Below are 22,572 nucleotides of genomic sequence, written 5' to 3' on the forward strand. Positions count from 1 at the left end.
ACATTCAAATTTCGACTGATTTGATCCGCCGGATTTAAGGGTTCGAAACGACTGGGTTTTTGTCGGCGCAGACGTGGATCGCTTGGTGCACTACTTACTTCGGTATCGCGCCTTGACACACTGTTATCATTATTGCTTCCAGGTAGATCGAAAAGGCTTGGTATCTTGGGATTCCTGGGGTCTGACAACATGTTCGGCTCACTTTGCTCGTCGTTTTTCGGCCCTTCGCCGCCATTAACGCTACTCGCATCATCCGCTACATCCATATCATCCTCTCCTCCTTGATTTTCCTCTTCTTTAAGCCGCTCCGCCTCTGCCTCTGCCTCCGCCTCAGCCAAGGCTTCCTCTTCTTTCATCAATTGCTCATTCGCCAAACGTACTTTCTCTTTTTCTCTCTCCATTTCCTCTACCGTACATGGACGCACACGAACTTTCCGATAGCCAATGGTATGTCTAGATCTATCCTCGTAAGCCGCTTTAGCTTCTTCCGCGCGTGAGAATAGGACATGTCCTTTGAATTCCCGCCTATTTTCGCGACTCGGTGTTAGGAGTATATCGTAAATAGCATACGATGAGAACATACGCATAATATCGTGCTCAGCTCCCGCATTGGGTATATCTTCAATACAGAGTACGGTGTATGGTTCATCTTTTAATTCATTGTCAAAAGCTCCCCCACGATCACCGCGGTAGTTCGATTCTCCACCATCACCATCATCGTCGTGACGATCGTAGTCACTACGACTATCTTGATAGTTACGCTCACTGCGATCACTACGCTCAAATCGTCCTTGAGGGCGAAAACTGTCCTCGGCTTGCTCGAATTCATCATCGCTCACAATCTCCATTTTAACTGGCTTCGACTTCAGCATCGTATGGTTGCGCATCATTGCCTTGTGTACGCTGGAGACTCGGGAGAATTGTATGTAAGCTACGCCGGTGCGTATGCCATGTTTGTCGTTCACCATTTTGATGCCGTTGTGCGGTATAAAGAGACCCATGAAGAATTTACGTATGTCGCTGTAGGTCGTACTGCTGCACATGTTGCTAATCTTGAGGCAGCAACTCTCCTTCGATGTCTCTTTTGACCGCTGCATTTCTGGTTCGCGTGTTTTCTGTTGAATGCTACTCAGTTTGCCAACACTGGCAGCAGCGGCTTGTGCAAACAGATTGGGATACATCTGTGCATATGGGTTTGTATTGGCGAAAGCGATTGGCTCTTGCGGTAACTGACTGCCGGGCGGCAATGTAGCTGTGGAAATGGTTGAATCTGCTTGTGGCAATTTAAGATCCGGTTTCTTGTCCATTAAGCTGAGACCAGGGAACATTGTGTTGCTGCTCTGTTGCGTGGGGCTGCCGGATGCGGAACTAGTCGAGTCTACCGAGTTGGTATTCATTGTTGCTTGTTGAACTGCTGCTGTGTAGGGGTTTTGCAAAGCAAAAGGTTTGGCAGAGTCGCTACTGTTCGAATTCGAGTTGAACAAATTGATGCTGTAGTTGTTAGTGGTAGAGACTGAAGAAGAATAGCTTTGGAATGCTGGTACCATGCTGGCGGCTGGTATATTTACGGAGCTCAGGTTAGCTTGAGAATCTGGGCTTTTATTGACAGCGGTGCTGGTGTAGGAGTTCGCTATCTGAGCGCTACGTATGCCTGGAATTGCACCGCCCATACTAAAGGGATTTAACATACTATTCATACCAGTGGCTGCTACACCAAATGTGGCAGAGTTGCTTAGAGCTGTTGTATTATTATCTGTACTTTTTGTTTGGTACGAATTCATGGCAGGTATTCCCCAAGAGGGAATGCTGCCCACTTTAGCGCTGACACTTTCATTTGTATCCGGTAATTTGTTGGCAATTTTATTACTCGCTATGTCTCTTATAGACTTACTGGATTGGTGGCCATTGTCACGCTCTTTATTATTTGCAGTGCTACGACTCGAATTTCGATTACGATCGGTGCTACGTTCCCGATTACGATCATGACTACGCTCTCGACTGCGTGAACGTCGGCTAGAGCGTCGACTCTTCCAATCGCGATCTCGCGATCGGGAGTGACTTCTATCACGCCGACCTCGACGTGAACTGCCACGATCACTTCGATCGCTGCGGTCACGTGAACGTGATCGACGGCGATCACGCGATGCGGAGCGACGACGATCGCGACTTTTTTCAACGCTACTACGATATGTATCTTTTATTTCAGTGGGACTGTTTTCATGGGGATTTTCTATCAAAGTGATACCAGCTTGTTTCTGGTATGCCAAAAATGATGGTGCAGCACTTGAAAGTATATTATGTAAACTATTGTGGGTAATAACTGGTGGTTGTGGTGTGGGTAAAACCGGTGACGACACGGTGGCTTTGATGCTTGACAATGCAGCGGCGTTCTTGAGGGCTAGCAGCGACTGCTGACGTGCAGTTTCTATAACTTTTTGCATTTCAGCGCGTGACGAAAGCAATAAACGTACTTGAACCTCATTGATTTTTTTACGATCATGCATCATTGCTTGGCGGGCATCCTCGTCGGTGCTGCATTAGGATTAAACGAGGGAAAAAGGGACATATAAAGATTATGATAATTCCTTGGGACTAAAATAAAGGAGAACGAAAACAGGGAATAACAATTGAGTCATCTTCCTTTGGGTACAATTTACGGCTTCTTTATGGGAAAAAATTCCGAATATAAGCTTTTATCACCCAGTCAATTAATCATCAAATTTTTTTGCTTATTTGTTGGATACAAGTAGCTTACCTCTTAAATGTACATCCATTAAAAAGAAAAAAAAAAAACAATCCGCGCTCGGCACATTTTGCTTAGTGCTTGGCCGGAGAAGCTTGGCGTTGTGCACGTTTTCATATTTTTACACAGTTGAAAGAACCAACGATTTTACGCCGCCTTCGAAAGGAGGTTGGTGTTTTATGAGTAGATTCTTGATAACAGAAATGGGCCGAAATTACCTGCCGAAGGAAAGGTGCCACTGACTTCTTTTTTGTGTACCAAAACGTTTTAGATATAGATTAACTTCTTCAAATATTTTATGAATACAAGTTAATAAACCAAGTTTTCGTGTGTTTTGTGAATAATTTTATTATGCTGAAACATACCTTTCCTAAATTCTCTGTAATAACGACCAAACCGTTGTTTTATTATTATCATTTAAGGGGATTAAAAGTCACCTATCTTTTGTGCTGGCTCCATAAAAGTGGACTCTAACCTTAGGCCATTTTTGAAATTAAACATTCAGATTCTGGGCGAAGACGGTCCCCGAAGTGTAAAACATCCCTATTGCGAGCGTAGATTAGTAGTAGGTAAACGACAACTATTCGATTATCGCTTTTCCATGGTACTGTGAATGTCGATTTCTAGTTCAACAAGCGACTATAAACCAATCACACTTATTTATTGAACGAGAAAACGGCTTTGAAAATACCGCGGATAATCGTTAATCGACTAACAGTCGTTTATCTACTACTAGTCGACACTCGCATAGGGGTGAAAGTCTTATCTTATCGATTTCTTAGTTTGCCGTTTTACCATAGGCGCACAGCTGCCTATCGTTTTGACGGACCACAGAAAGGCCGTCGACCATATAGGCCATGAAAAGGCTCATGTCCCGGTACCTACCAGCGATGGAAAAGTAGGTACAATTGTACTTATATCAGCCCTTTTATAGTTCATTTTAGCCAAATAAATTTTCTTAGAATTTTTTTCCTCCTTGTAGCTCTACAAATCTAGTGCAGTAACCGAGAAAAAAAGTCTACCAAAAATACGCTAATATTACCTAATTCAAACTTGAAAAGGAATCAAAGTGATTTTTGTTTATTATTAACAATGCCATTGTTGATATTTTCAAAAATGATTTGGTATTATTAACCACACTTTTGCTGATATTAAACACACATTTATGTTTGCCAATTTGAATTCTTTTGAATAATAAGCGTATTCTGCACTTCAAAGACAATTTTTCGGAGACACAAAACAAACATTTTTAGTATCATTTTAAAGCATTGCCTGTGACGGCGTTTTAGCCCAGAAAAAGTCATACAAAATCTTGTTTGAAAAAAAAAAACATGTTGCTTTTGGATCTGGGCTTGGATATCATAGCCCCAAGGGCCACGAACCTTGTGCGGATTTGTTCTCTCGAATGCACTCGAACACATGTCTTCTTAATCACGCATCGTCTACGTTGATACATATGCCATATGAGCAGGCAGTAATGATCAGAGATTCGTTAAGGTTGATTTCTGTTCGTTTAAAAAGCCATGCTAAGCCTAACTAAGCACCTGTGGGCAAGAATTATGCTATGCTTCGTTAGATCCCTGACTAACGTGTGCTTTCTGGCTCCTAAGGAAACAAAGTCGTTCATAACATCGAAATATTGCTGCTCGCTTTTTTCGTTGCTAGGAGGTAATTTGGCTCCTACTCATTCTCCGCTAAACCAAGATCTTTCTCTTCTTTCTTAAGCATTAAATGTGAAATAAGTAAAAACACATTTTTAAGTGGAATTAATGAGACGTAACACCCGAAAATACAACTTGCGTACATATACGGTATATATGTATGTATGTAGTTGTGTTAGTTAGATATTCTTCTATGTGTGTGTTTCAGACCGAAGTCATATCGCATTTTTCGGCATCTGAAATTGCCGAGATAAACTACTACTTTCTTCCCCTTTCACCTTTGAAAAACCGGTATCAGACGGTCTGAAAAGACTACACCTTTTCAAGCGGTATTTCAGAAAAAGTCAAAATGAATTTCAGAAAAGTACAAATGTATTTCAGAAAACTCAAATGTATTTCAGAAAATACCAAATGTATTTCAGAAAAACTCAAATGTGTTTCAGAAAAACACAAATGAATTTCAGAAAAGCACAACTGTATTCTAAAAATATTTTTCTGAAATACATTTGTGCTTTTATGAATTACATTTGCGTTTTCCTGAAAATCATTTGGCCTTTTCTGAAATACATTTGCGTTTTTCTGAAATACTGTTGGAAAAGGTGTATTGTATCGAGGCTCAATAAGAGCATATCGATGGATTTACATAAATTATATAGTAGATCTCTCAGAAGCAGAATCAATATTTTGGCGACATACGAAAAGACCGAGCGAATGCGGGAGCCTGGCTTACATACATACACGGTGTGGGCGAGCATATGCCTCAAAGGCATAGTCAAAAGAGCCCCCCGGTGGGTGGTGGCAAGTTATTTCAGCACGTAGACATAGGATGAGGTAATAGAATGATTCGCCTTGATTAAAACTTTCTTTGGCCTCGAAAAGTTCTTCCAGTTTGAACAGATATTAACGTATTAGAGAAGGTTAATCTCAAAATCAGGCATGGAATATTACCGTCGTATTTTCGTACTGTTAAACAGACGTGATGGGAAATGTGTAACAAAATGTACATACTCTAAATTTATCTCACTGAAAAGCTCTAAATGAAAAGCATATGGGTCTAAAAATTTGTAACGCGAATGAGGACGGGGTCAACATAAAATCATAAGCATTATGTATATGTTATGTTTTCCTGGAGGCGTTGTATATTTTGTAGCGCAATCCATATTCATATAGGGATTTTTTACGACTGAAATTTAGCGTGACGGGTTCTAGAATTCCACTGAGGGCTTTGATCCTGTGTGATACCGGTTCCAGCATTGCCATCCCCGACCACCTTTGTGTGCCTTTATCTGTGAGTTTGATGATGAGATCCTCAAGCGGACTATGCTCCCTAAGTTAGGATGGCTAGACGTGGTATAACTATGATGATTCCCAGTGCTTTCCAGGTGCGCATGCCTCCTGTAATGGCTATACGGACCAATAGCTGCTTTACTGTTGACCTCCAGAACTGTGCTGAACGACCAAATTGCCAGTTTGAGAGATATGCCCCCATCTTTTACCATAAAGTCTCTGACAAACTTGTTGGTAACAGTTATCAGATGTGACTTCCAGTTGAGCCTTCGGTTCAGCATTATCCCTACATACGATGCGATAACTCAATCTGAGAAAGTCCTCGTAGAGCTTAAGTCAAACTTTCTCCCCTTTTTTTGGTGAAGGGGAAAATGGTGAACTTTAGTCGCTTTATTGACAGACCCTTTTCACAGCGGTAGTTCTTAGTCAATTATACGGCTTAGTCAATTATGGCACGTATATTGGTGAGTAGCTTATCAGCATAGTCAAAAGCGTTAAATTTGTTGCCTCTTTAGCTTTCCAGACGCTCACACCTACCGCCTCCTACTAGTGCCGCAATTATAAGGGTGGTATTATCACTTGCGAAGCGAATGAATTTGGCGAAGCGAACAGTTTGGCGAACGCAACTAAAATATGCATTAATAGTGTTCCCTTGTACCAGCTTGTGCAAGTTTTTTGCAGTACTGATAATACCACCCTAAATCTGGATTCAACATGCTTATGATCCATGCAGTTACTATATTAAGGATATCCATTTTGTCATGACCTCGGATTTTGCTCGTATGGTGTACTATTAAACGCAGCTGAAATGTCAAGGAACGCGCAAAGCGCTATCTGAGTTACACAATGGATTGATATAACTATTAAATAGCATGTAAGTAATAAGTATCTAATTTTACCAGATTTCAAAAATTTGCCGAATCTGAAAGAAACTATAAAAAAAAATTCGTTTTGAAGTTGGTTGGATCAGCTCCTGGCGAGTGGTAGTACAACTCTTTTTCTTTAAAAAGTAGTATGTAAATATGAAAGTTGTTTTCCCATAGCAGCCGTGAGCCGTAGATAATGACTCACCCTTTTTCGTTGACCACTGCTTATAATAAGATTAAGATATGGTTAGGTACCTGTTGTTTATTATTTAGTCACTGATGCTAAATCATCATGACAATGACAAGTCAAAAGTCGAAATAATAAAACTTTATTATCAATACGATTATTTATTAGTGCTCGTTTGTAGTTAAAGTCGCCTAGCCACGGTGCACAGTGTAACGTTCCCATATAAACTGCGGCCAAAAATAGTATCGTGCTGCTATTTCGCTAATATTTTGTATAAACTCTACTTGCACTTAGAAAAGAAAAAATATAAAACATGATAAAAACTGAGCGTCTGCCACGCCCACCCCTCATGCGGGCGGGTGTTTCTAAGTGTGATCAAATTTTGATGAAATTTGGTTTGGATATTTTCCTTACCCATAGAAATATATGTATATCTGAAATATGGTTAGAGAAACGTTTTGATTTTACATTAGAATTATAATGTACAATCGAATCGAAAATCAGGTTAGAAAACTACATACATATGTTTGAATTCAATGAGAGAATAATTAGAAAAACACTAGACATTAGAAAACATTTAGAATTCTACGTTAGAATACGATTCGATATCTAATCTTTTTCTCGATATCGAGAACTAAGTCTCCTTTTTGTAGAGAATGCTATAGTTCTCAATAGTTTTCTAAGCGTTCTCTAACCTTCTACCTTAGAGAGAAACATTAGAATTCGAATCGCTTTCTTATCGTTCTCTAATTTAAATGTTTGTTGGGTAAACAAATATGCTGTAAGGGCTCTTACCAGTGTGATCAGAGGGCACTGGGCTATAGCATCAATGCTCCATCGATGGCGTACACCAACAAGCTCCCTCTGGAGAAATCGTCGAGATGAAGAAGAAGAGGAATCGATTCACCACTTCTTATGTCAAGCATTTCGAATCAAAATTGTTCCATAGTTTGGGGAGCTGCATCCGGGATAGTAACACTATATGGAATAACCTCGGTTAGAAGGATTTACTTCCTCCTGGCATTCAAAGTGGGCAAATTTGCCTCCGAGTGGAAGTATGGATCATTCGTACGCGCCTTCCTAACCTAATCTAGTGCACTTTTTAATGCCGATATTCCCCGGGTATTAATGCATGCACAAAAAAAGTTTGGTTGGTCATTTGCCCGTATTTTTTGGAAAACGACGTTGGTGAGACCATCACCGCCAACGTAATTTTTTACCCAAAATGACCAATATAAAAGGAGACGACGGCATGTGTCTCCAGCAAGACAGTGTTACCGGCCACACAGTGGACGCCAAGATGCACTTAACGCATGTACTGTTTTGCTAACTCTCGTAAAGGTAACGCGAACTGCCCTCCAAAATCGTGTAAATTAACCACGCTAGACTTTTCCATATGAGCTTTTCTGAACTTCCATGTCCATGCCAATAAGCCAGAATCGACTGAGTTCCTTAAAGTCTACATAACCCCAGGCCATTGCTCAAATTTAGCCGACTCTACACGATGGATCACTAGAAATTGGACCACTCGGATCCGTGCCACCGTGAGAAGCCACCGCAGACATTTGAATGGATTCAGACCAATTCAGTCTATCTTTGTTACTGCCTAAATCCCTGAAGAGGCCGATTGATCGGCATATTAGAAACCAACCGGATTTCCGGTGACGGCCTGCCAAGAGCTCAACAGACATACACATTAAGGGTTGGTCGGTCGAGAGCTCCCTGTGAAGACGACAATGGAAGCCTTCATACATAAAGACTTCACTGAGGATGCCTTTCGCGACATCGAGTGGGCTTTTAAAAATGTCCTTCTAGTGGCAATTTTTTTTAATACCTAACTACGCTCAGTGTCACTGTCCAGCGTAGTGTAAACACGCTAGATGGTGGCGCCCTTTAAACCCATCTTTGTAAACGGCCTGTTAGAGGAACTGGTGATTAGAGGCTGTCGGGTGATTACCTTTGCAGATCATACGCAGTATTAGTGAGGGATACATTTTTGGATACTCTCAATGATTTTATTCAAGGGTACTGCAACCTGATGACTAACTGGTCTGCGAACAATGGACTCGCTGTAAATTTTAGAAAGGCGAAACTCGACTCTATCCTCAATTTGGGGCATTCCTATAGCAAGTCAAGCACTTCAACTTGGAATAATATATTAGAGACAGAGTCTCTTTTCTAAAGTTATTTTCTGTCTCTATGCAACCATTGCTAATCCAATAAGCCTGCAAACCGAATTACGAGACGATCAGTACGTTCACGACTGTTAAAATCCTAAATATGCATTTACGAGACGAGTTCCTCGTTCACGACTGTTGCGATTCCAGCCTTGAATTGGGCGCAACGGGTCGCCTTGGGGCCACTTTACCCCTGGCTGTGATCATGCTTAACATAGCGAATCTCGACATTATAAGTAAAACTGCTGCACTTAGGGGCACCGTATGTTTTACAGACTCAGTACCTATACTTGGAGGTTTTGATTTTATCCCTGATAAGACGGCGTAACTAGGCTGGTACTTACCACCTCCTTCTCCATTCACACCCCCTCTATGGATGAGTGTATAGGGAAACTGGTTTACTCAGGTGGCTCGAATTTTGACGAAGGGTCGGTGGACGGGTCCTTTCCAGGGAACTCAATATTCACTTCAGCTTTCCAGATTACTACAGTGTTTTCTATGCAGATCAGTAGTCGATTGGCTTCGAATTTGCGAGACGACCATAAAACTAAGTGTACACGGTAGAGAAAAAACGAGATACTTAGACAAAAATCTCGATAGAGACGTGTAAGCACTCAATAGAGCTCTGGGAGAGACTCGCCTACAGAGTCCACATGAGTTATTTAGCGAGACTTTTTCGCGGTGACACAGTCTATCGCAAGTAGATCGAAAACTCTACGAGGTACATTTATCTACTTTTAGGTATACTTTTTTTCAGCAAATAAGTACAATTTGAAAATGTAAATTTACATCCCTAGTGCGAAAAAGTATTTTATGACGTTAGCGAATAGGTGAATGCTGTGAAATTCGACGAATGGTTAGCGGTCCGCGGATGGCACACCTTTATCGTGGCTCTGACATACATACGTACATACAATAAGCGTTGGCAATTCGGGATTGAAAACAAACCAGTCCGCGTGCTTTGGATCACGGCAGAGGGAGAGGGAGCTTCAATGGGGCAATTCCAACTTACTTATTCAGTATAAGGGCTCACAGAAGTTGGCAGCGTTTAGATGAAGATGGTAGATGTCCTCGGGAAGACTGAAGCTGACTTCACCGCCATCCAAGAAATGCGCTGGAAAGGTTAAGGTAAGAAATTTTTGCCGCCTTGCGACGTCTACTAAAATAAAATGGCGGTTTTACTAATGAGACTCTCGCCATTTACCAATCTTACATATGTCCATACATACATACATATGTAGCTCTCGCGAAGACAAGCACCTTAATTGGGTGCGAGGGTTTAGTTCAGTCGTTAATCAGACCTTAACGGATGGTAGTGCAGCTGTAAAAGTGCAATCACTGACCAGTAAAGCTCTATTTTCGTGACTTGGGGTGATTTTGAACGATAACCAAGATTTTATAGTTTCGAGTGACCCCATGACGGGAAGCATACATTTCGACCTAACCGTCCGTGGCAGTAAAAATATAATTTACCAGATTCTGGGAAGTTTCTTATGCACATTGTCTGGGTCACAGTCCAATGCGACATTGCGGCAAGTGTCAATGCTGACGATCTCATTAATATAACAGACGTTCTCTTAATTACCAGTAATTATTAGGCTAGGCTAGATGAGGTTAATTTGGGCACTATTGGCCTATTGTGATGCCATATTAGAGACTTCTCGAGTCACTTCTCTTACCTTAGAAGCAAAACCAATTTGTAGCTCTGATGAAGCGTACAAAATCGTAGATACTGACCGAATCGAGTTCAGATATTCAAAATAATATTGGAGGAATGAGTATCAACGGACTCTCGAACGAACTTAGGATCGAATCGTTCACCCATTCACCGCATGAGCGGATCCCGGTTTGGAAATGATTCCTCGGTGCAGTGGGTGGGACTATGTAGTCCAGTCGCCTGAAGGCTACTGGAAGATCTTCAAAAATTCGAGTGTCCGAACCAAGGTCTCTAGCGCTCTAGTAGGCGTTACCCTTTCCACTTTTGCGGCACCCAACCGTGATGCCGTGGAACAGAATGGGACGGATCACCGCTGTGCACGTCCAGTTTGCAATGTGCGGTCTCAAGCCCCATTATTTCCCTGTCAGTGATTTACAGGCGTACATGACAGCTGCGCGGCCAATCATGGAAACGCGTAAGTGCCTCGTAACTACGTAAACCTCGAAAATAATTCGATTTTCCATACAAAATTAAATCAGTTTACGAGGTTTCCATGGTTAAGAGGCATAAACGCGTTTTGATGAATTGCCCTATTATGTTCGAAATGCAACCGTAGACACCAGCTGGTACTGAAGCTTGCAAATTTCTGCAAATTCGCGCTAAACTTAGTAATTTTCCCTCTTTAGGAGAGTAAGTTACCATATTCTCTGAATTCTGTTACTGGCTAATTCTTACTGACTTTTCCAAATGAACACAACTATTATTATGCTATAGTTGTGTTGAGAGAAATACATTTTGATGACTTTTTTCCGAGGGCAGGTACATAGATGCTTCTTCGAAGAAATTGCGGAACTTGGTACCAAGAATTTTAGATAATTAGGATACTTGTGGAAATTTATCTTTATTTCAAACTTCTATTAAAAGGGGTTAGAACCTAGGTGTATTCTGCGAGGATGAGCGCTTTAACCTACACTGAGAAGTATAGTTACGTCAACTAAATATATGTATGGTATTTCTCTCAATACAAGATTTGGTAACTATAACCAAATCATGTATGGATATTTAGTGAAAGTAGATGAGATTGGATTTGCTTTAGAGGAGGAAGCAGATCTCCTAGTTGCCGCAACCGAGAACGATCTATTGCAACAAACGTCTATTTGGAGGTCTTCTTTGATCCAGGTATTACTCAGAAACTAGGCTAGGTTCTTTGGCTGAATGCCATATAGATCATGTGCTCAGGTACGGTCATCCTAGAAAGCGAAGTCTGGTCCCAGTAAAAAACCCTGTAACAAGTCTTACATTGTGTCCACTAAGGTGAAATACAGCTCGGTTCTCCTTGTGAAATACTTAGTTTCTCAGTTACCTTCCGCACTACTCCAGTACTGTTATGCTTCATTTTTCATCCTGATACGAGTATAATAGTTTCGCCTAACGGAACTCCATGGCAGACCAATATAGGGACCTGGGCCTATGGATCCCTGTGCATCTCATTTCTATCGGAAATAGCTGCCACTTCATTGCCCACGACCACACTGTACCGGTACCAAATCGAGTAACGCCGATTCCTGGATGCGAAAAGTATTAAAATCTGAAGGCAGCTCCACACCAGCTTTGAGGTGATCTCGTGTGTTCTAAGAATTAGGAGCGCCTCTGCTAGATTGTAGCGGATTATTTAAACAGTGAAAGCTCTTTCACGCTAGAAATCTTTACAAAAATTATATCCTCGCGCAACGAAATTAATCGTATGAACAACCTTGGGAAATAATGCAAACTCGAAAGACAACCACCTTTTTTGACGAAGCGCATTTTCATTTCGGCGACTATGTTAACAAGAAAAACTGCCTCATCTGGGGATCAGAAAACTCGCACGTGATCGTCCGAAAGGCAATGCATTATCAGAGAGTGGCATATTTTGGAATTAATGGCTAATTTTTTCTTTCAAAATGCTGCTGCAAAGGCAATATCGGTGAGCGATACAGAGGCATGATAAACGATTTCTTCTCAAAGTTTTCTTAATTTTTTGGTAAACGCTAAAATTAACGTTACAATGGTTTGTAGAATATGAGATCATCGTCTAGTTCATATAAGTAAACTTATAAAATTCGTTATTTTTTTTAAAATTGCGGAAAATGTAAAAGCAACTTTTGCGCCAATAAATGCTCAGATTTAAAAAGAATTTAGCTCCATTTTAACTACTATTAGTATTATTTAGCTCTCTTTAGCTTTGTTTTCCCGAACGATTTAGCTCCAAACGAAATTTTTTTCTGGCAATACTGGCGGGCAGGCAATTGAAGCGCTAACGCAAGACGTGACCCTTTTACCATTTATTTACTGGGTGACTCCATTGGAGGAATCCTGTTCTAACTGCCAACTGTTCTAACTATTCAATGAGCTGAGATGTATTCAGCAGGCGGGTAGGTGCTCAGCCAAAGACTACCTTAAATGAATCACCTCTGAATACCTGCAGAACCCCTGTTTGGCTTGCAAGCCGGAGCTTACTCCGGAAGTACAGTGTGGGCGATACGTCAAGTTGCGTGCGATGTGTCAAGCTGTCCGGAGTGCGGCGTTTTTACAGGTCTGCAGCTCCGTCCACTCCGTTCAACTAGTCCGAGGCAGACAAAAAAGTCGTAGCATAATTAAGAGCCGGTCGGGCAATTGCCTTACATGTTGCCAGCAATGCCTCTTTTTCTTTGCCCCAGGTGCTGACGGTGAGCTACTTGAGGGACTTATTGCGGCTCTGTACTTTATTGACAAATGCGGTTATGTGCGCGGTGAAGGAGAGCGGACTATGAAAGGTAACTCGTAGGATTTTTGGGTTGTTCGCCGTCGGAATTGGTATGTCATCGACGTGAATACCCAGCTGTAGTATGACCTCATTTGTCAGGGTGCAGAAGAGGGTCGCCGTTGATTTCATCGGTAAGAGCGCGCCGTGCAGTGAAGAAGCAAGACAGTTCGGAGAGGTAGCCGAATACTTTTACGTTCAGGGACGTCAGTATCGAACAGTCGCAGGCGTATGAGATCAGGAAAAGGTAGAAGTTAAACAATAGCGAGATAGGACGCCACCCTGTAGTACCCCCTTTAATTCCCCTTTGTTTAGAAGTTTGATCTCGAAAAGTTACTAACGACTTCCGACCACTCAGATAATGTCTTCTCACACAGGGTCGGCTTCGGTTTAGTCCACGAGTTATCTGGGTGTTTATGGCGTTATGTGCTATCGGAGCAAAGGTTTTTTTTTATCGCTTCGCTCCGGTATTTTATTTTTCTCCGAGCTCCGCTCCCGATAAAAAACTTTTTTATTTAAATACATATCGATCCCTAACCGCTAAAAAAATTAGCTGACTTTTTTTTCATTTTCCTGTTGATGCAGAACATAAAAAAGTATGTACAGCTATTTATATGATCCGGATGTATTTTGTTTTGTAAATAAAATGGCAAATATTAACCCAGCATTTTTATCCCTTTACCGACGATCCGTTTTTCCATTAAAGTGTGCGACAAAAACTGTATGTACATATAAATACCGAAAATGGTTATTAAACGGCTGTTTTCCTGAAAATTTTCTGATTGAATTTTTCCTTCCATGCGCTTTCTTTTTGCACTTCACAGATGCTTTTTCATAGTTGCAAAGAAAATTAAAGAAGCGGCTGACGGCATTCGAACCCGGAACCTTCTGAAAGTTACCAAATAGTCGCACGCTTAGCCACTGCCGATTACGTGTACATGCTTTCAAATGCCCAAATAAAATACAAATAAAATACACTTATTGCTTTTAAATAACATCATCTCTTTCGAACGTTTTCCGGATACGAAAATCAATGAAAACTGTAGTAGTTTTCTGCTCGTTTCCGGGTACGAAAACCGCACTTTTTTTAAGGCTTTTGGATACGTAAACGAACGAAAATTGTAGTCGTAGTTGTAAACGTAGGATTGTACGAGACCACACTGCCGAGAAAATTTTCATTTCTCTGTTGGCAGGGAAGTCATTATTTATTCATCGCCGTTCAAATTCACGTGGCAACTACACCTGACTGCTGGGCATTGTGCAATTAACAGTATTGCCAAGTAAAAATATGATGAAAATTCATTAACACGGTTGTTTTCAGTGGCAAAAAAGAATAAGTAAATTTAATTTTCTTTAAGGAGCCGGAAGTGAAGGAAGTGAAGTACGGGAGCAGCAGGGCCTCAATCGTCGTCGTTACTGGAGAAAGGAGAGTTATCGACCGATAAGACTGTCCTTTTATTTATGGTTTTCCCGGATTTTGCTTCCCCGATGGCCACCACGACTTCACCGCTGGTGTGAGTAAGGGTCGCATTGGCGAGCTGCTGCAGCTACCCACAATCCTGGCTAATAGGTTTCGCCTACGAAACCTGCCGAGAAGCAGGTGACTGGAATACAAAAACGTTAAATATTTCGAGCTCTAAACCGCCTGACCAGGCAGCTTTGTCTAGACATTCTAGGGTGGTGTCCTTGGGGCGGAAGCCTTCTTTGATGAAATGATATCTACCATTGTCTCGCTCGCGATATTTTAGGAATACATTGTAGGCAGTGAGGCCACACATGGTTTGTGGCCTGAGCAGGTTCTTAGGTGACTCCATCCATTGCAGGTGTCGCATCTAACCGAAGTGGAATTCGGCAGCAGAAATAGGTTTTTGGTCCGGAGTTGGCCTGCCCAGGAAGAACTATGCCGAGTAACTCGGTTACAAGGTGTTGCTGAATAGGTAGCCGAAACAGCCTTAGCTCGGGAAAAACCTCGTGGGAATTCGAATAGGATTACGCAAACTTGTACTCCATCTTTTATTTATTCATATACATACATATATACCCTGCAGTGAAAAATTATCAATTGTTAAAACTAACTAACTTATAGTTAGCTTTTTGGCGAGATTTCGATTAATACCTCACTTAATTAGCTATGACAAAACCAACTTAAAGTGAATTGTAAAGTCGGGCAGGAGTCATGCAGACGCAATCGGGAGTTGGTTTTCTTTACAAGTTTCTATTAAATATCCTCATACAAAAATTACTTTCAATACACTTTTTTTCTGAACTTCGCAGATTCTTTTTCATATTCAGGACAAATAAAAGGAAGATCGAAATTTTATACTATCATTTTGAAGTTATGTCTGACGGTGTTCGAATATGCGGCCACCCAGAGCAGAATATGTAAACAAATATGAAATGTAATAAAATAAAGTAAATAAATAAGTAAAAAAAAGTAAAAAAACAAAAAAATATTTTGTTTTTCTTATAGATATTTTATGTCCAAAAGTAGTTAGTTACAAGTTAGTTGACATGTAATGCAGAGGTATCCAGGTCTGACTTTTTTGCGGCCATCGCAGCTTTTTTCGAACAAAATACACAGTTAATTGTTAGCACTAGTGTTCGCGTAAACAGACTAAAGTTAGGTATAAGCTAACGTCACTCCCTGCAGGGTATGTACATACGTTTGTACAATGACTTGTAGGGAAATTTTACCAAGCAAATCTTTTCAATACATTTTAGGGGCCTAATCCAGTTCAGAGGGAAAATTTAGCACCAATTCGGAATAAGCATAAAATTAACTCTTACCACGTTTTCAGTTAACTTAACATTTGTTATAGTGGAATTTTATATTTTTGTTACACATTTTAACCCGTCATATCCCTCATGTGGATTTTTTGCGGAAATCGCAAATAACTGTTGACAAATACATATTTCCAATGCTGACTGGTCACTTATAGAAAATTTACATGAGGCGATTTTTTAGGCAACTTTTAGTTGAAAGCAACAATTGCCTGGTGTAAACGGCCTTTCAGCTAATCGCTTTCAATTAAGTTGGCCAGCTGCCTACTTTCGCGTTCAACTTTTGATTCAACTAATCGCCTGTGAAAGTTGAATCATGTAAATTCCCTATTAATCGAGCCACAGATAGGCAACAGATCGCAGCAATCGGGTGCAACTCGTTTCGCAACACACTAGTGGATCTGTTGACGATTTTCATTTTACGTTGTTCGTCGGCAAGTAAAAATGTGCGCAAAAAGGACGACTCTATTAAATACATGTTCAATTATACATTAATCTCTAATTAACCTCCTATTAGCTCCTTAATATATTGTTTACCTAATCTTGCTATTTTTCCGCTCAACAGAACTATACGAAATCACACGAAACCTTCGGTACACACGCGCAACTTGCATTCGGTTGCAAAACAAAAATAACACATGAAAATCGGTGAAATTTCAACCGATTGCTGCGATCTGTTGCCTTGTCTGTGGCTCGCTTAACAAAACAGAAAATAAATTAAGCTCACTCGTTCTTGTACTGAGCAGAACACTTTTTTCTCTTCGCATGTGCTATATGTTTTGTGTTTTCGGTTGAGCAAAGCCAATGAATCTGTCTTACAATAACAACTTAAAAAGACACATTTGATCTAGCGAACACAAAGCAACTGTCGGCAACTAGAAAGCTTCATAAATGGTTTTGAAGGCGTAATCAAAACATATGCTAGCTTCGCTATACTTCACTTCACTTCCTCCAGAGTTTTGAAATACTGTCATATTGGACTCACTGTAGTGCCAAGTTATTGTGATGTATTTAGTGCAAATCATTATTTGCAGTAAGCAAACAAATACTGCCATTGTAGTAACGATAGCCAGTAGCGACACTATAGTATTTGTTTTGATTGCGAGCAAGCTATGAGTTCCACTCCATTTGTTGTCAAGTGCATTTGCTTCATTGCGACATTTACTGAAGCGTGCAATAGTGTACAGTAAACGCAAAACTATTTGCGCAGCCCTCTATCTGCGACTGAGCAAAAAACAAGTTGTCTGCGAATTGTCTTTTTTTTGTTCTTGTGGTAAGCGGTATGCGTGTGTATGTAAGTACTAGGGTGTTTAATTTTTCAGTTTTTTCTGATCCCGGAATTCTCGGTATGTCGTTATCACAATCCCGAGGTACCGGAATTTAGATAGTCATTACTTTTCAACAACTTAAAACGAAAAAAATTGCTTCTATATTGTTTGAGAAGCTCTCCTACCATAAAATAAATAATAAATAAATGGGTTTGAAACCTACTTTTTATTTAAAGTGGCGTTTTTTATTCTTTCTCTCTGATGTCAGGATTTATTTTAAAGGACTTTGTTATTTCAAAGATATGATTGATTCCAAAAATTATTTAAAAAATTCAATGCAATGTAGAATAAAAATATGGGTACCCTACAAGAAATCTTACTGGCAAACGACCGGTCACCTGACGGTCAGTGCTGATGCAATAATGCTGCAATTTCGTCATCAGAAATTCGGGAGTCATATTATGACCTGACCAGTTCTTTTGTGTAGATGTGACTATGCGTCCCTTTCTCACATGGGGATTTTACCAGCAGTGCTAGAAGGTCTCTTTTCTACTTATTGTTTTTCCTAAGGTTATTTTTTCACATGTTTTTCTTTGTATTGGTGTATATTTTAGTGTGTTAGTGAAGAGGTCAGAAAAAAGTCCTTTTCTTGTGGGGTACCAAATGCAAGAGTAAATTTCTTAGAATTTAAAAAAAAAACTAAACATTTTTTGGATTCACAAGGACGAATAGGTAATTTTTTAAGCTGATAAAGTTAGAAGGAGGAAATTCGAGGATATTATCGAGTTTATATAAGTCCTTAACATATACACTTGTGATCAGCTAATTAAGCCAGCAATATTTTGAACAATTTTGGCTATTTTTCTTTTGTTTATTTAATGTTTATTATTTTTTAATAAAAGTCTAGCTCATTATATAACAAACACCACATAAATCCAGATTTCAAACTTTGTGCAAAAATCAGGAAAAATCTCCAAAGTTTCAGCTAGATTTTCAACTTTTAATTCAGATTTTTTAGAATTTTTTTTAGTATGCAGTTATAGCCCATTTAATTCTAGGGTAATAATATGCAAGTCTTAGGTTGCTAAAAAATCGCGTTGATTTTTAATAATATTTTTTCTGACTTCATGCCGCATTTTTTCCATACAAAAAAATTGTCGAATTTAAGAATGTCTAAATAAAAAGTTGAAAATTTACCTGAAACTTTGCAGATTTTTCATAATTTTTGCACAAAGTTTGAAATCTGGATTTATATGGTGTTTGTTATATAATGAGCTAGACTCGTATGGAAAAATAATAAACATTAAATAAACAAAAGAAAAATAGCCAAAATATATCAAAATGTTGCTGGCTTAATTTGCTGATCACAAGTGTAATTTTTTCAAAAACAACTATTGCGTTAATTTTAAGGATAAAATTTTAAAAGGACATTTTCAATACTTACCAGTCCTTCTGCACTAAAAACCTGAATCTGTTTAAATTCTACAGGATTTGACACCAATACTTCTTCTCTAAGCACATTTCTCTGAATGTTTTAAATCATTTTTGAATTACTGTCGTCAGAGTGAAAAACTCAAAATCCAGTTTTACTATATTTGGCTCGTGGTTTCGCGAATATATTGATATTTGTATAATGAGCTAGACATTTATAAAAAAATATTAATTATGTATTAAATAAAAAAATAAATGTAGCTTATATTGGTCAAAAAAAGGAGTTTTTATTATTGCCATCAGTGTATATTATTTGCCAATATTCCCGGGACTTTCGGAACCTTAAAAAGGCCGGGATCGAACACGTGCACTGTGGCGAAAAGGCAAATTAAGTTTTGGCTATTTTTCCTTGTTTAAAAAGTGTTTATTATTTTTATGAAAGTATAGCTCACTAACTAACAAAAACTTTGTTAAATAAAAATTTCAAACTTTTTTTCAGAATTAAAAAAATGTCTGTGGTCTGTGAACTGTTTTTTCGGACACTTTGCAAGTGTTAACTGTTCTGATTTTATGCCTTTTTCTAAAATAAACTTTTCAAACCGTGATGCACTTACACATACATACATATATATATTTTTCGTCCTTCTGTAATTTTTTAGTGTTATACTTTGTAATCAGTTAATCTAATAACGAGGAATATGTGTACAAAAGTGGCTTTATTTGTCTGGAAAACTCGGTTGATGGGTTAAGCTATGTAGCTGGAAAACTTGTATCGTTGTTGTGTGCTGCATATAAAAAAATTTAATGCTCTATTGACGTTTCCCGACAAAAATATTAACAAATAGATCTTAAACACTAAAAATCATATGAATATTATGATTTCCTCCTAATCGATAGAGCAAATATGGCTGTTTTCCTCTAATTATTAAAGCTCTTTAGGGCGAAACTAAGAGTCTCGTCAATTATTTCTTCAGGGTTTTTTTGACGAAATAAATAGATTCTGCTTTATAAGAAATTTTTATAATAGGATTTTTTTTTGCTCCAAAACCGTTCGAAGAGGTATTTAAAGAAAGATACAGCACGGCACAACATACTCGTTTATATGTATGTACATCCATGCATACCTAGCACCCACATAGGGTAAATACACACGCGCCGTCAATAGGCTGTCAAAAACTTGTCATGCGCATTAAACTAGCATGGAAAAATCTAATAGCACACTGATTGCGTAAGAAGCTAAGAAGTGGATGACGCACCAAAGTCGGGAAAAAGAGTAGCGTAAAGCAATTTTTACCATGCATAACAAATGTGTCTCTAGTTTAAAAATAAACATACACACAAGTATTCGACCAGAATAGATCAAAACTTACCAAAATTGAAGTTTCTGCACGTATGTATGTATGTATGTGGGTGCATACATACAAATTTATATATGAATCGATGATGGAAAGATAACATAGAAAACATTACAGACTAATACATTTTTCTTACATATCCATAAGAATATACAGCGGAATGGTTACGGGTTTTATTCTGATGTAGAATACAATTGCTTTGGCGGAGGAAATTACCAACCGCCAACCTGTCACACGCCACCATTTTGCCTATGGGTTCGCAGCGGTTATCTGTTTGAATAATGCAGATATGTACCTGGATATATGTAATTATAGCCGTCATCGATTCGCCACTTCTCGCTCGCTATGTTTGAGTTCCGGTCGCTTAAAGAAGAATTTTGCATGTGAAAGCAACAACAAAGTTAGCTAGCACGGATAGACGATAGCGAGTTTGGTTGTACCTCATTGAGTTAGTTCGTTTCGCCACTCGCTAACTGTTGGCGAATCGATGACGGCTTATGTAAATATGTAGAATGCGGAAAATTAAAATCAAGCAGCATACTTTAGATAAGTAGGAAAGCAAAATAAAAAGTTGAAAGTTGGAAAGAAATACCGTTTTCGTTTTAGGTTTTGCCAGTTTTTGGCGTCGTATGCAGGAAGTGTGCAGCAAATGGCTAAGTCAGCGCCAATCTAAGATTACTCCTTCGCTGAGAGTCTGCACGGTGGTAATGGCCTAATTTGTTAAATTTTTATAAATGTTATAAACTTTTATTTATATATAAGTAGCTTCTGTTCTTTATCGACCTAAATATATTTTTATTATTATAAAAATATTAAAAATAAATAAATTTGAAATTGGTTGTAACTTGTAAAGGAAGGGAAGGATGTCATCATCAAGACATCCCCAGACTATTCGGTGATGATGTATCCTTACTAATTTTGGTGGCAGGATCGACTTCTCAGACCCTTTTCGTGTAAAAGCTCAAACAGACGGCAGCGTTAATCCGGATTAACTCGACTTAATCCGGATTAAAACCGAGTTAATCCGGATTAACGCTGTCGTCTGTTTGAGCTTTAATGCTGCTAATAATTTTTAGAGCAAATATAACGGTATCATACCAATTCTTCGACTATGTCTTAGCCAAAGGCTAAGATCGTGCGTATCTGAACCTATTTAAAAATTAGTTCCAAAACGGCAAAATTACTAGTATGTATGCAATCCACTACGTAGAGCGCAGTTCACTTCACAAAAATGTCGGTTTGGTAAACTCGATGCATTTTTCTTTCCCGTTTTAGATTATAATTAAATTACAAGACTATTGAAAAATAGTTAATATTAAGGTTACTGCGAACGGGTGTTGAGAGTTATATAGGTAAATTTATAAGAGCCAAATATAACGTTTTCATAAGTATGATATATTAGTAGGATTAGCGTTCGATAAGTCTGATAGTAAGGATTATATTTCGTATATAGGTTAGGTTACGATGGCTGGCTCCAAAGATGAAGGAAAAGTTGGTTGACCGGTGACGCCTAAAAACCTGTGGTAGAGAAACGCTATGCCGCAACAGAACAGTTCTGCAAGTAATTAATTTCTGTTTCCGAAAGTTGCTTGGGAATGAAAAAGAAATGAGATCTAAGGTGTTTAAACCTAAAGCTCGGGAAGGCTGGGCAGCAGATGTTGAGGTGATACCATCTCATCATCGTCAATACAGCTGCTGCAAAAGGGACTTCAGTTTATGTTGAGGCTTACCGCATGAATTCCGATAGGCCCATGACCGTCTAAAGCTCTCACTAGTAAAGAGATATGTGGCTTTCTCAGTTTTAAGAGCTCCTTTGTCCGAGATCAGTCAACGCGTGGCAAGAATGGAAATAATCTGATGCAGTTGAGAGAAATCCGGTTTGTAGTTAACTGGGTTATGTCTGTTAATCATCCGAGGAGTAAAATACATACGATGCTGTGACGAAGAAGACATTTTCTAGCATCTTCAGACATTAGGGTTCATATCGTTACCTGGAAAACTACGACCAGAAAACTTATCTCTAGTACTAGGAACAGTGGCGAAAAAAAATTGTTTTCTTGGAGCATACTTAAATTAAATTACAACAAGATGACACTCGGATATCTAAGGTATTAACCCTGGAGGGGTAATTTTCGTCGATTTGACGAACACTGTTGCTCTGAATCCATTTTTCTCGCCATTGGACTGAAGAGAGGATTGCTCTAAAATATATAAAAAAGCTAAATAATAAGTAGCCTCTATGCTTTCTTTCTTGTTACGGTTCATCATTTTTAAAAGTAGTTTGGAAATCTTGTCGTTCGTCGATTCGAGGAAGATTACCTTTAAAATATGTAAAATAACGTCAACCTTTAAGGGTTAAAAAAAAAATTACTTATTG

At 39.2% G+C, this 22,572-nt stretch overlaps 2 protein-coding genes across 2 annotated transcripts in view; one reads left to right on the forward strand and one right to left on the reverse strand.

Moving 5' to 3' along the window:
* The window catches only part of LOC118746762, a 71,737-nt gene that overhangs the window by 18,531 nt on the left and 30,634 nt on the right, over positions 1-22,572 (forward strand). The gene's annotated exons all lie outside the window — the stretch shown is intronic.
* Positions 1-22,572, reverse strand: part of LOC118746764 — a 67,827-nt gene that overhangs the window by 1,476 nt on the left and 43,779 nt on the right. The window contains exon 3 of the mRNA XM_036480673.1: positions 1-2,532. This exon is cut by the window's left edge and continues 1,476 nt beyond it. Coding sequence (XP_036336566.1) covers positions 1-2,532 — 2,532 coding nt within the window. The remainder of the gene's footprint in view (positions 2,533-22,572) is intronic.

The sequence above is a fragment of the Rhagoletis pomonella genome, unplaced genomic scaffold (assembly GCF_013731165.1).
Source record: "Rhagoletis pomonella isolate Grant_MI unplaced genomic scaffold, Rhpom_1.0 Rhpom_scaffold_00011, whole genome shotgun sequence".
In the NCBI taxonomy this organism is placed as follows: Eukaryota; Metazoa; Arthropoda; class Insecta; order Diptera; family Tephritidae; genus Rhagoletis; species Rhagoletis pomonella.